General features: G+C 37.4%; 1 protein-coding gene across 1 annotated transcript in view; it reads right to left on the bottom strand.

Annotated features, from left to right (window-relative positions):
- Positions 1-14,299, bottom strand: part of PTK7 (protein tyrosine kinase 7 (inactive)) — an 87,171-nt gene that overhangs the window by 13,427 nt on the left and 59,445 nt on the right. The window contains exons 7-13 of the mRNA XM_026695877.2: positions 13,931-14,200; positions 13,442-13,575; positions 11,607-11,742; positions 10,923-11,042; positions 8,208-8,357; positions 7,201-7,351; positions 283-410 (exon numbers count right to left, since the gene is read on the bottom strand). Of these exons, the coding sequence (XP_026551662.1) occupies positions 283-410; positions 7,201-7,351; positions 8,208-8,357; positions 10,923-11,042; positions 11,607-11,742; positions 13,442-13,575; positions 13,931-14,200 (1,089 nt within the window). The remainder of the gene's footprint in view (positions 1-282; positions 411-7,200; positions 7,352-8,207; positions 8,358-10,922; positions 11,043-11,606; positions 11,743-13,441; positions 13,576-13,930; positions 14,201-14,299) is intronic.

Genomic DNA, 14,299 nt, shown 5'->3' with positions numbered 1-14,299 from the left:
ATATAAACACAGAATAAAATGTGGAAACTTCTTATTTTTAAATAATTAGGAAAAGTGTTAGGTGTAATTAAATTCCAGCTTGTCTAGTATAATATTCTGGCCTCATTCCACAATCGATAATAGTACTATGCTAAACCCACAATATGTAGGTACAGAAATTATGACTCCTTTCTAGAAGAGCTCAGAAACTTTACTTGGGAGATGCTGATTTTATGACAGAGGAATCACCTTCTTGCATTCTAAATGCTACAGCCCGATCACCATCAAACCTATAATCCTTACCAACAACATGGAGAAAGGCCTCATGGTGCTTTATGTTGCAACTGTTGCCAGCAATGCAGGTATATTTGCCAGAATCCGCAGTAGTGACATCATATATTATTAGAGAGCCATTGGTCATAATTTGGATCCTGCAAACAAAGTAAAAGCAAGCAAACAGTAGGGAAAGTTCATATAATAAAACTATAATCTTGCCTGCTAGTAACTTTAATTGACCTGTGCCAGGCAAACCCATCTTTTCCAAATATGCCACCCTGCCAGCAATCATTCGTTTGAAACCAAAATGCAGCAGCCAATTATATTTTTTGATAAATGACAATTCTTCCAAAAAAACAGACTTAAAAAGAAGAATGCAGTGCTAACCAATAGCGTATAGCTTCTTGTGTTTCAGAGTAAAAAGAAAAACAATCCAGTAAACCTTCTCGGCTTTTCCTATTAAGACTTCCAAAGGTTATGATCACTATACAACATTCACAGGATACAAGTAGTCCTCATCTTATAACAGTTCATTTAGTGATCATTCAAAGTTACAACAGTACTGAAAAAAGTGAAATGGCCATCGTTCACACTTATGGACATTGTAACATCTCCATGGTCCCATGATCAAAATTCAGATGCTTGGCAACCACCTCATATTTATGACAGTTGCAGCGTTTTGGGTCATGTTATCACCTCTTGTGATCTTTTGACAAGTAGTCAAGGGAAAAACCAGTTTCACGTAACAACCGTGTTACTAATTTAACAACTGTGGCAAAAAAGGTTGTAAAATGGGGCAAAACTGTCTCACTTAGCAACAGAAATTTTGGGCTCAGTATAGTCTTAAGTCAAGGACTACCTGCAGTGAAACTCTGAAGACTTTTTTTTTTTGAAAATTTTATTTGGGTTTTCACAAAAAACAAAATACAAATAAAACATCTCTTTTGAAAATAGCATGGTCCCAGGTTATCACTTCTTCATACAGACACAAAACTCAATTTCATGCTCATTTTTATATTCTATTCCATATCTTATTACCATTTTATATTTTTTACATAGCTTTTCCCCTCTTCTAATTTTCTCAACTTTATTTTAATTATCTCAGTTCAAATCATTATATTTATACTTTTGTCTGTCCTGTTACAATTTCACATTATCTTTTCTTATTAAGCAAATTTTTCCCTGTAGTTACCAATTAGAGTATGACACCTTTATATCCTTTAATTTTATCCATTCAAGCTCTTATTTAAGCTTCAATGTATATTTTAAGATTATAGCATTCAATATAATACATAACTTCCAATCGAATTCTGCTTGGTACATTCTTAAAATAGACACTATATTCTTAAAAAGAAAAAATTATATATATATATGTAAATAAAACACATTCCATTCCAATTCAATTCTATCATTAATATGCATTAAGATCTTAACATCTTTAACATTTCTTTTCAATTGAATATCGTACTTCCTTGGGGACACTTAAATTCTTTTTTTCCCCATATTTCTCACTTATATTTTTATAAATCATTACTAATAATTAAAAATGTTCCCTTTTAATTCTCTCAATCATTTTAATTCATTTATTTATTAACAAACATCCCACTGCATTACAATAAATATTTTATCCATCATCATATTTTCTAAAGTTATTTCTATTTGTAATATAACAAAGCTATCTTATGTACCTTTGCAGAATCCCTTTTACAATTAAATTTTCACCCATTATCTCTAAACAAACTTATGGTTACAATCCTTATATCTTTTCCCTGTTTCTCCATTTCTTGTTTCTGTCTTTTACAATTTCTTTTCCTTTCCTTCTTCCCCCTCTTCTTCTCCCTCCCCTTTTTACCCCCTCGTCTCTCTACTTCTAACTCTCTCATCTGTAATCCCCTCTTCTGTTGCTTTCTAATATTATACTTATCTTTCAAATTGTTCTTCTTTTGGTTGTTTTTTCTAATCTTAAACCTTTCACTCTCTTTCCCCCTTTTCTTTCCCCCCACTTAAAATTATTTGATCATTAAAGATGGCTTCTTCTTTGTCCCAATCTTCTTGTTTTGCAAGTGTTTCTTGTTGCTTCTCATAGTTCCAGATCTCCATTTCTAAGAATTGAAACACGAAGCCAAAAGAACTTCTCCCTTCTTGTGCATCTTCTTTCCATTTTTTAAAGTTCCGTTTTCAGTTCTTCTAAGAGTGATACCATTTTAAAAACTTTTAAACAACCACCCAGTTAATTTTAGTCATCTAGATGCAAAAACCAAAAATCACCAAGTAATCCAAATAATCCAAGGCTGTTTCTACTTGCTTCTTTTTTCCACTTTCTCTTCCTGGGGTTCTATTATTTTGTTACCAAGTTTCCATTAAAATGTATCTTTGAGGAATCTTGTTAAAATTTCACTGTAAGTTCCTTTTAATTATAGTTCCATTCCTTAATTCCAGGCAGTCTCCTCCATTTTTCCAGATCCTGCCCTTCTATTCCTTTTTTTTTCTCTTTTCCAGCTTTTAAAAACTTTTAAATGTCCAGAAATCTTTATTTATCCCTTTGACTTTTATTTTCAGCTTAGATGCCTATTAATGTCAAAGTGGATTTTTTTTCAGTTTCTTGCTTAAGTCTCCTAGCTGTCAGTATAAGGAAGGGCAGAAAAAAAAACTAATCCTTTCCCTTCTCTCTCTCCTTCGCAGCTTCAAAATCTTCTTTGGGAACAATGTTGTTAAGTTTAAATTCCAGGGTACCTTATTTGTTGCTTTTGCTGTTTGACCCGGTCAACCAAAACTTTCTCTTCTTATCTTCCTCCTGCACATTCTTTTCCGGTCGAGTTTTTCTTTGTGGTGGCCATTTTTGACCACCTTTGGGAAAGGGAGTAATGGCCAGCTGGGGAGGAGAGATGTGGCTCTCCTCAACCCTGCAGGCAGTCCCCCCTCTCTTCACCACCTCTACGGGGTGGCTTAGCCCCGAAACCAGCCAGCTCGGGGTGCTCCAGCGGCGAGCACGGATCGGAGCCTTGGAGAGACGACATTTCGGTCTGTCACTGAAGAAGCTCAAACTGGAAATCCGAAACTCTGAAGACTTTTTAAAAGAAGCCTCATCGGCTTGAAAATGAAATTATTTCTACATTTCTTTTTGGGGAGGTGGTCATTATATTTATTTAGGTGGGAGAATAGCAAGACCAGGAGGAGATGCTGAAGGATGCAGGGGATGTTCCCAGCTACAGATGCAAGACGGCACTCTTGCAGCCTGTGGTTTTAACACACAAAGCACCTCAAGGACACAGGTGGCCTCAGCAGAGGAACACGGCAAGCTTACACATACACTACACACACACACAAATAGGGAACAAGGTCTCCTTTGCCACACCCCTTTCTACATTTCTAATTCTTCTCTCTCTTCATGTAGCTTAAAATCTTGAGTTCCAGCTCTGTGTCCAAACAATGGATCTAATCTATTCTATAAATTCCAATCTCCAAACTTTCCCACAAATGTGATTTATTTTGCACAATGATTACCATTTCAATGTTCTATGCTCTCCAAAGTTTTAAGTACAAAACTTCAAGCATCACAATTTTGGGGGGAGCAACAGAGGTTGAAAAGCATATGACATGTGAGGCACATGTTATTTTTTTTTTCTGTGCCAACATATCCATGATGCAGCACTTTGAGGCATTTTCAAGAAGCACCTGCCTAATGTTTGATCAACTGTAAATACTAGTTATGGCTTCATACAGGAGACAGTAATGAAAAAGCAATGAGACAGAGCAATTAATTGTTCATCTATTGTGTGAGATTCTGGGAAGAGTTGTGCCGGAAGCTAGAGAGAGAACTTCTTTTCACAAAACATGAGGTGGAGAAGGAACTGCAAACAGGGGATGTAAAAGGCTTAATAGCAGTAACTGTGAGATGGATCTTGGAGTCTTAGTGGACAACCAGTTAAATATGAGCCAGCAGTGTGCAGCAGCAGTCAAAAAAGCTGATGCAACCCAAAGTTGCATTAACAGAAGGATACTATCAAGATCAAGTGAGGTACTGATCGGAGGTGGTATTCAGCAAGTTCCGACCAGTTCTGGAGAACCAGTAGCGGAAATTTTGAATGGTTCGGAGAACCGGCAAATACCACCTCTGACTGGAGATTTTACAGTATCCTTCCCCTGCCACACCCACCAAGCCACGCCCATAGAATCGGTAGTAAAAAAAATTGAATCCCACCACTGGTATTGATACCACTCTATAAAGCCTTAGTAAGACCACACCTAGAGTACTACATCCAGTTTTGGTCACCACATTATAAAAAAGATGTTGAGACTCTAGAAAAAGTACAGAGAAGAGCAACCAGGATGATTCGGGGACTGGAGACTAAATCATAAAGAACGGTTACAGGAACTGGGCTTGGCTAGTCTAGTGAAGAGGACATGGGGAGACATGATAGAGGTCTTCCAATATTTGAGGGGCTGCCACAGAGAGGAAGGGATCAATCAATTTTCTAAAGCACCTGTAGGCAGACAAGGAATAATGGATGCAAACTGAACAAGCAGAGATTTCACATGGAAATAAGGAGAAACTTTTTGACAGTGAGAACAATCAAGCAATGGAACACCTTGCCCTTGGAAGTTGTGGGACTTTCAAGAGATTGGATTGCTATTTGTCAGAAATGGTATAGGATCTCCTGCTTGGGCAGGGGGTTGGACTAGATGACCTATAAGGTCCCTTCCAACTCTTGATTATCTGTTATCTGTAAGGCCTGAAGGTGATTAAAACAGAAGAAAGAGCTTCCTTTAAAGAACAGCAGTTCAAGAGCAAAATCTACACATTAAAGATAGGAAAAGGGGAAGAGAGAATGAATAGACAAAAATACTCTGGCAATGATGATGTGGTTTTCTAGGGTGCTCTTATGGTTGCTGCTTAACTTCTCTCCCTGAAATACATTCTCTTATGCTCTCTTTATGAGGTCTTATTTATAGAACTTGCATTTCATACTGGCTGCTGCAATTGCATGAATTTCAAGGATATTACAGGTTGCTATACAAATGTTTATGCATGTATTTCTGCCACTTGCATATATTCCATAAGTTCAATATACAGTATTTGTGTATCGTTTACATCATTCATTCTATTTTTCCACTGAACAACGTCACTGTCTACATTTTTTCAAGTAAAAATATCTAAAGAACAATGTAAAAGCTAGAAATTTTAAATGCTAAATTATGTATTATGGATTCAGGAAGTCCACAGGTTAAGGACCAGTCCGACTTAAGGAAAACCCTAGATACAAATGGGAAGCCTATTACCAAATATGATGGATGGAATTCTCCTTCCTCAAGCTGACAAAGTGCTAAAGCTGTGCACCGCTTTCAGGAACCGCTGAAAACCGATGAACATGAGCTACATATTAAAAATGTTTGGCTTCAGCAGTTCCTAAAAGCATTGGGCAGGTTTTAGGAACTCAGGGTACACACCACCTGCCATTTTTATTAACAGACATCGTGTTTGTAAGTACAAGTACCAATCCAACTACAAATTTGGGTTAAAGACAGAGTTAGAGAATGGAACTTGTGAAATGCTGTATCAACAGATACATACATACATAACATATAATGAATAACATACCGTATTTTTCGCACTATAAGACACACTTCCCCCAAAAAAAGTTGGTGGAAATGTCTGTGCATCTTATAGAACAAATGTTGCTGAAGCCCCACCTGCCAGCAGGCCCCCACCCTTTGGCCTCTGCCTCCCAGAAATTTGCCTCCTCGCAGCAAAGAGCAAACAGCCTGGTCAGCTTCAGCACAGATTTAGCATGAACAGCTGATTAGCAGTTGGATCAGCCTCCTTGAATACCACTGATCAGCTGTTCCAGGCTGTGGGGATCATTGCTGCCTCCACACACCTCTTTTTCAGCCACTGCACATCCCATTTTCGGTTTCCACACACCCATTTCCAGCCACTACACGTCCCATTTTCGGCCCGTTCCAGGTGGTGGGGATTGCCGCCACTTCCTCTCACCATCAAATGGCAGTGGCAGAGATCGGAGGCAATCCCTGCCGCCTGGAACGGGCCAAAAATGGGGCGTACAAAGGTGATAGGAGGCAATCTCTGCAGCCTGGAACAGCTGATTGGTGGTATTATGGGAGATCGATCCAACCGCCAATCAGCTGCTTGTGCTAAATCAGGTAGTGCTGAAGGTGACCAGGCTGTTTGCTGCAAGGAGGCAAATTGCTGGGAGGCAGAGGCAGATTTTTTTTCTTGTTTTCCTTCCCAAAAGCTAGGTGCGTCGTATGGTCTCGAGTGTCTTACGGTACAAAAAAATACGGTATATACCTATACAACACTGTAATCTTATTTTTCAAAACTTTACAATAACCCCCATATAAAATTCAGATATTCCAAGCCACCTCTCCCATTTTTCCTAAAAGTATGGCTTTTCTAATCCTAATGGCTGACAATGGTCATTCTCGGATGGTTATCCACGATACTGACTGAGATGCTGTAAGATTCTAATAATAGGAATCCTTCCTTTCCTCATATATTCTACTCTGCAGTCTATACACATATTTGCTCCATATTTCCATATATTTTCTGACAGAAATAATATACAAAGGAAATCAGAAAAAAAGTGCTACAGATCTAAGTTTGAAAACAACTTTGTATTTGAAGCTGTTTAAATTGCAGCCTATGCTTGTTGTAGGCCTCTCCAACTATTTGCAAGTATATTCTGAAAACATGTGTTTGAAATAAAAGTATGAAGCTTCTTCTGAGCAAAGGCAAATGCTGTAACCTTCAGAACATTGAAAATTGAGCCAGGCTCCAAAATAACTTTAAACTCTTTATAGTTTCCTGAATTAATGCATGTGTGTATAGATACACACTCGTTTTTTCAGACATTTATTTATTCATTTAACATTTTAAGTAAGCTAATCAGCCAAAGGGGGCGGGGGGCTGGAGAAGAGCCATACCTGGGTGAAAATTCATCATGATCCAGAATCTTATCCTTTCCTTTCCACTGGATTTGTGGCAATGGGTCACCCACAGCTTGACACTGAAACATGGCTGTGTGTCCTGGATATACAGTTGTGTCATCTGGCCTCAGTTTAAAGCTTATAAACACTAAAAGGAGAAAATGAAATTATTTACACACCACTAGACTCTGGTGTTTCTTGGTACCGTTGAGGAGAGACCAGCTGTCTTTGAAGAACACCTTGCCCAAACATCAAGCTAGCAGAGACTGTTACACTCACCATATTATCAGATAGTGGTAGTTATGATGAGCAGGAGAGAAAACCATTTTCCCACATTTTATCATCAAGGCTCACAAAGATGCTCTTCATCCCAAACATTCCCCATGTATTTTATTACCTGAGATATCTTAACAGTAATTTAAGCCTCTTCTCTTCACATTTAGAGAAAGGAACATTTCATTTACAGATTGAGCATATACCACACATATACATTATGGTGCAGGTAGTCCTCAACTTACGATCACAGTTGAGCCCAAAATTTATGTTACTGAGCGAGACAGTTAAGTTATTTTTGCCTCATTTTTATGACCTTTCTTGTCACAGTTGTTAAGTGAATCACTGCAGTTGTTAAGTTAGTAACATGGTTGTTAAGTGAATCTGGCTTCCCCATCGACTTTGCTCATCAGAAGGTCACAAAAGGTGATTACATGACTCCTGGACACTGCAGCTATCATATATATATGAACCAGTTTGCCAAGCATCCGAATTTTGATTATGTGATCATGAGGATGCTGCAACTGTCGTAAGTGTGAAAAACGTCATAAGTCACTTTTTTCAGTGCCATTATAACTTTGAATGGTCACTAAACAAATGGTTGTAAGTCAAGGACTACCTGTAATATGAAAAGAAATAAATGGACTGAAGACCGTTGTAGAGAATTAAACAGGTCACTCATATTGCTAATCATGTTAGTGATACATGGAGTTCTATCACCCAAAGTTTACCTGCCACTGTCAGTTGAATTGTTGCTCTGATCTCTCCTTGTGGACCATTGGAAGCAATACATGTATAGTTTCCAGCATCACTTCGTGTCACTTTATGAAAGTGCAGGTTTCCAGAATTGTTACTGACCCAGGCTGGCAAATTTCCCCCATCTGGCCAGGAGCAAAACAATAAATAAATAAATTCAAAATGGGATCATAAGAAGCAGAGTGCACTAAATAGAAAGCAATGACTTGAACAGATTCATTATGCTTAATCCAGTGTCAGTCACCCAGTTTAGATTACAACTTCCCCAATTCCCAGACAGTGGAATGCCAGGTTGCAGAAAGCTATTTAGTTTATAGAATAGATGTAGGAAAGTATTTTATTTCAAAACTACATTAATAAAAGATAAAAAGCAAATCTAAAAGGACTTCCGGTTTGAAGGACTTCGGCGACAGACAGAAATCAGCGATCGTGCGCAGTTTCTGTCTGGGCTCGCCGCTGGAATGCCCCGAGCCGGCTGGTTTCGGGGCTAAGCCACCCCATAGAGGTGGTGAAGAGTGGGGAGATTGCCAGCAGGGTTGAGGAGAGCCGCATCTCTCCTCATCAGCTGGCCATTACTCCCTTTCCCAAAGGCGGTTGTAGTGGTGGCCAGCAATGGCCACCACAAAAGAGAACTCGACTGGAAAAGAACGTGCAGGAGGAAGATAAGAAGTGAAAGTTTTGGCTGACCGGGTTAAATTTTAAAAGCAACAACTAAGGTACCCTGGAATTTAAACTTACAAAAAATAACATCGCTCCCAAAGAAGAGTCAGAAGCAACGAAGGAAGGTGAAAAGGGAAAGGTTTGGCTTTTTTCTTCTTCTCTCTCCTTCCCTATACTGACAACTAAGAGACTTAAATAAGAAATCGGAAAAATCCACTTTGACATCAATAGGCAATTAAGTTGAAAATAAAACAAAATGCCAAAAGGATAATAAAGATTTCTGGATATTAAAAATTTTCTTTTTCATAAGCAGGAAGGGAGAGAAAAAGAATAAGGGCAGGATCTGGAAGGGGGAGGAGTCTGCCTGGAATTAAAAAGAATCTACAGTAAAACTTCAACAAGACTTCTAAAAGATACATTTTAACTGAAACTTTGCAACTAAATAGTAACCCCAGGAAGAGAAAGTGAAAAAAAAGAGCAAAAAAGAAACAGCTTGTGTGTATTTGGATTATTTGGTGATCTTTGGATTCTTGGTTATTATATTTGAATGACTAAAATCAATCAGGTGGTTGTTTAAAAATTTATACAATGGCACCACTTCTGGATGAATTGAAAATGGAACTTAAAAAGTACAAAGAAGATGCACAAGAAGGGGAGGGGTTTTTTGGCTTCGTTTTTCAATTCTTAGAAATGGAGATTTGGAACTATGAGAAACAACAAGAAAAGACTGCAAAACAAGAAGACTGGGACAAAGAAGAAGCCATCTTTAATGAACAAGCAATTCTATGTGGGGAAGAAAAAGGAAAGGGGGGAAAGAGAATGGAGAATTTAAGACTTAAAAAAACAACTAAAGAAAAGAAAAATAATTCAAAAAATAAGTATAATACTGGAAAGCAACAGAAAAGGGGAATACAGAAGAGAGAAATAGAGGTAGAAAGACAAGGGGGTAAAAAGGGGAGAGAGAAGAAGAGAGGGAAGAAGGAAAAGAAAAGAAGTTACAAAGGACCGGAGCAAGATATAGAAAAACAGGACCTATTTAGAGATGGGTGAAAATCTAACTGAAAAAGGGATTCTGTAAAGGTACATAAGATTGTATTGTTATATTAGTAATAGAAATAATTTTAGAAAATTGGAAACAGCGTATGATTAAAATGAGGGATAAAATAGTTAGTGTAATTTAATGAAATGTTTGTGAATAAAATAAGTGAAATAAAATAAATGAGAAAATTGAATTAGGAAGGAACGGGAACATTTTAATTAGTTAATGTTTTATAAAATATAAGTGAGGGGGGGAATTAACTATGGAAAGCTTATAATTGTTCCCATAGAAGTATGATATTTAATTGAAAACTAATGTTAAAGATGTTAAGACTTTAATGAATATTAATATTAATTATAGAATTGAATTGGAATGGAATGTTGTTTTAATTATATACATTTATAATTTTTTCTTTTTTTAAGAATACAGTGTGTATTTTAAGAATGTACCAAGCAGAATCCGAATGGAAGTTATGTATTATACTGAATGTTACAACTTTAGGGAAAAGATATAAAGGCGTCATACTCCAATCAGTAACTACAGGAGAAATTTTGTTTAATGAGAAAAGATAATAGATAATTGAAACAGGACAGACAAAAAATATAAATACAATGATTTGAATTGAGATGAGATAATTAAAATAAAATTGATAAAATTAAAAGAGGGGAGAAGCTATGCAGAAAATGTAAAATAGTAATAAGATATGGCATAGAATATAAAAATGAGCATGAACCTGAATTTGTGTCTGTATGAAGAAATGTAACCCGGGATTACGCTACTTTCAAAAAAGATGTTTTATTTGTATTTGTTTTTCTCTTTGTGAAAACTCAAATAAAATTTACATTAAAAAAAAGCAAATCTAAAAGGCAATTCAATTGGATTTCTTTCCAAAGCAGAAGTTAAAGGTGCCTCTTGTTATTAAATCTATTGCAAAAAGCAAACATTGTGTAACATGGATCCCCACCCATAACTTTTAATGTTTAGATTGTACCGGTTTTAATCCAATGGATTGCAGGTTTTTCTCGCCCTGTAGCTGAGCAGGAAATAGTGACTTCTTTATCAAATTCAACACACTGCAGGGGTTGAGGAGGAGGAGTAAACTTCAGCTTTTCTGAAATGAAATTGCATTTGTCAGAGGCTTCAAGAGACAAGTAAAACATCTAAAGAATACATTCCTAAAAATTTTCTGCAAGGAAGTGTTCTTTCCATGGATTACAGAAATGTGAGTATGGCCAGGAGAAGTTTCAAAGTCTATAAAGACTCTCCGTTTCAAGGCAGCATTAGGAATATAAGAGCTAAACATAACAGCCAAGCTCCAGGTATCTTCTTTTAAATCTTGTCATCTTATTGGACTTTGGAAGTTTCCCTTTTCTGTGGTTGCCCTTGTACTCGGGAACGATCTCTTCCCTCCCCGAAATATATGACAGGCTCCAACACTTGATTGTCTTTAGGAAAGTTGTGAAGAGCTGGCTTTTCCCTCAACCACAAGGGGCCAGTTAAGGGGGGGTTCCCTTTTGGTTGCTTTGTTATGGTGCTTTGTTGTCTTTTTATATTTTGTATTTTATAGTTATATATTGCAAATGTTTCCATGTTATATGGTTTGGTGTTGAATTAACAAATACACATAGACATAACCTCAAATGCAATAAGCAAAGGCGTTATACTTAGCACATACCCAGAACATGTACACGGACTTGTTCTTCAATACTTCCTGCTGGAGTGCTGGTTACACACTTGAATATTGTTCCATCATACACTTCCACACTGTTAATACGTAGTGTCCCATTCTCAGCAATTTCAAAGCGGGAATCCTGCCCAGTGAAGACATAAAGCATGACTACTTTGAGCTTCTACATCAAGAACAACACAACTACAAAGTGCTTTTGGTACATGCTATATGCTCAAGTTGTTCCTAGTGGATAGGAGACTGTAGCTGTTGATTTAAAGCAGCTTTCACACATCTCACAATAGGGAATGCAAAATTTAAATAATTAAAAGAGTCTCAAATATCAAATCCTTATATTAGCACACAAAAAGTGAAACACAGAAAACTTGAAATTCTGCTTTATAGGCAGATTAGTATTAATCCAGTCTACAGCCTTTTGACCTGAAACAGAATGCTAAAAAGGGCCTTCATAAGTGTCTGGTTCCTACCCAGCACACTTTCCTCTCTGCAATTAGGTTCTAGTCAGTTCTTGTCTGCAAGAATAAGACTCCATTTTCAGATGTATCTCATACACAGAAAAAGAAGAGAATTAAAATGGAGACTTGCAATGATTGCTTTTTAAGCACTGTGTCAGATGCTTAAATTCATCTCCCTTTTGTTATAGTTTTATGAAAGGGTTTTAATTGCATAATGGGATTAAGCCAGTGGAATCTGATCTATAAAACCACAGGACATATTCCACTATTAACTGCAGGACCACACACTTGTTTAAATGAATATGCATGTATGTGAGAGAGAATAGAAACTGAATGGGGCAACATCACTAGTGTCTTTTTTTCACTTGGTAACAACGAAATGTGTGTGTGAACTAGCTTTCTTGTGGGTACACATTTACCCCATCCCAAACAACAACATAATTGATACACATGAATGTACCTTAAGCTAAATACAGTCCTAGATATATCCACACATGTGCTGATAGGTTTCGTGTCTATCAATTGTTTTTTCCCAGAATTCTCTATTGCTTTTATCCGAAAACAGAAGAGAAAATCAGGTGCAACTCTCATCATTTATTCTCCATCAACTCCAGTAACAGAAGAACTTTCTGTCTTGGAAAAGCACCAGCCAACCAGAAGAACAGACTCTTTGGATTGGAACATGCTCCAAGGAACAGCTACAGCTAGACAGACATATTCAGAGAAGCCCTGTCTACTATTATAACTCTTTTTCAAAAACATTCCTTGAAGCAAAGCTCAGCCTACACATCTTCCCTGGGCATTTTGAGAAAACTACAATTGAGAAAGATCAGGAGGAGGCACATTCACATGGGTCCATGTGAAAATTAATAGAATGCTAGATTTAGCAATAGTGTTTAGACTTATATCTCGCCCCATTCATAGTGCTATATAACACTTTCTGGGCAGTTTACAATGTCAGCATATTGCCCCGCCCCCCCAAAAAAATCTGCCCCTCCATTTTACCAACATCAAAAGAATAAAAGGTTGAATCAACCTTGAACCCATCAGAATCGAACTCCAGGCTGTGGCAGTTTTAGCTTGCAATACTGCATTCTAACCACTGCATCACCAGGGTTCCTTATGATTTAGAGAAAGGCATAGCTCAATGCCAAATACAGAAACATGATGTTAAATCAAGAGAATTTAAAGTACAATATAGACAGAAAAGTCATACTCTCAATATAACAGAAGCTTCTATGAGAACTGTGTTAATAGGAGAGGAAACCTGAGGTGCCTTAAAAGTGTAACAAAAAGGAGTAAAGATTAAGCAGAAAAATAACTAGACAACTTGTTCAACCAGACAGTAAAAGATCTTCAATAATTTACCTCTGAAATAGGATTGCCGTTACGAAACCAGTTGACGGTGGGCTTGAGAGAAGCTTTACTGAGACAATGAAGGTATCCTGGTTTACTCTCCTCTAGCTGACTGTCCTTGGGCTTTTCCACCCATTCTGGCTTTGCTGGAAAGTGATAGCAGGAAAAGAAAGATTACTAATCAGAATTAAGACTCACTAGCAGAAGATTCTGGTATGCATCACATGCCATCTAATCTGGCCTGCTGAACAGATGCTTTCATTTGTTTCTTGAAAAAAAGTCCTAAGCCAAATTGACAGAATGATGAAGACCATAAATCCAAGTTGCAGCATCAGGTTCATTTAGCTTTGAGAACCATGTCCCTTCTGATTGCCAAGTTCTCTTCAAAGGTTTTAGAGTGGATTTTTCATTCTCTTTAACTACCCTCCCAACTCAAAGAATATTGAAAATTCACTGCACTTTCTGTTCTCTCGAACATATTCATAATGGAACCAAGCTTACTTGCTACTGTAATGGAAAGATTTTGTTTTTTTTCTCCAGCCTTGTTCACTGCATGGCAAGTATATATTCCAGTATCCTTTTCTACAATAGTGGTGAAGACAAGGTCCCCTGCTGCTTGGTGAACTCTCCCAGTAGTGGGGATACGAACATTGTTTCTCTCCCACCAGATATGGGGTTCAGGGATTCCACGAGGAGCCACACAGGTTACACGTTGTTCTTTATTGGCTATGACAATTTTGGGGTCAAGTACTTGAGAAAAATCTTCAATTTCTGGGGAAAAAACAGAATGTACGTTTTAGAATCCAGCAATGTTGATGGGTGATTTGGACAACAGGATAAGCCTTAATTACATATCTGAATATGACAATA

The sequence above is a fragment of the Pseudonaja textilis genome, chromosome 1 (genome assembly GCF_049901715.1).
Source record: "Pseudonaja textilis isolate UNSWEBS1 chromosome 1, rPseTex1.2, whole genome shotgun sequence".
Classification (NCBI taxonomy): Eukaryota; Metazoa; Chordata; class Lepidosauria; order Squamata; family Elapidae; genus Pseudonaja; species Pseudonaja textilis.
Note: the sequence above shows the minus strand (reverse complement) of the source record. Positions and strands in the feature narration are given on the sequence as shown.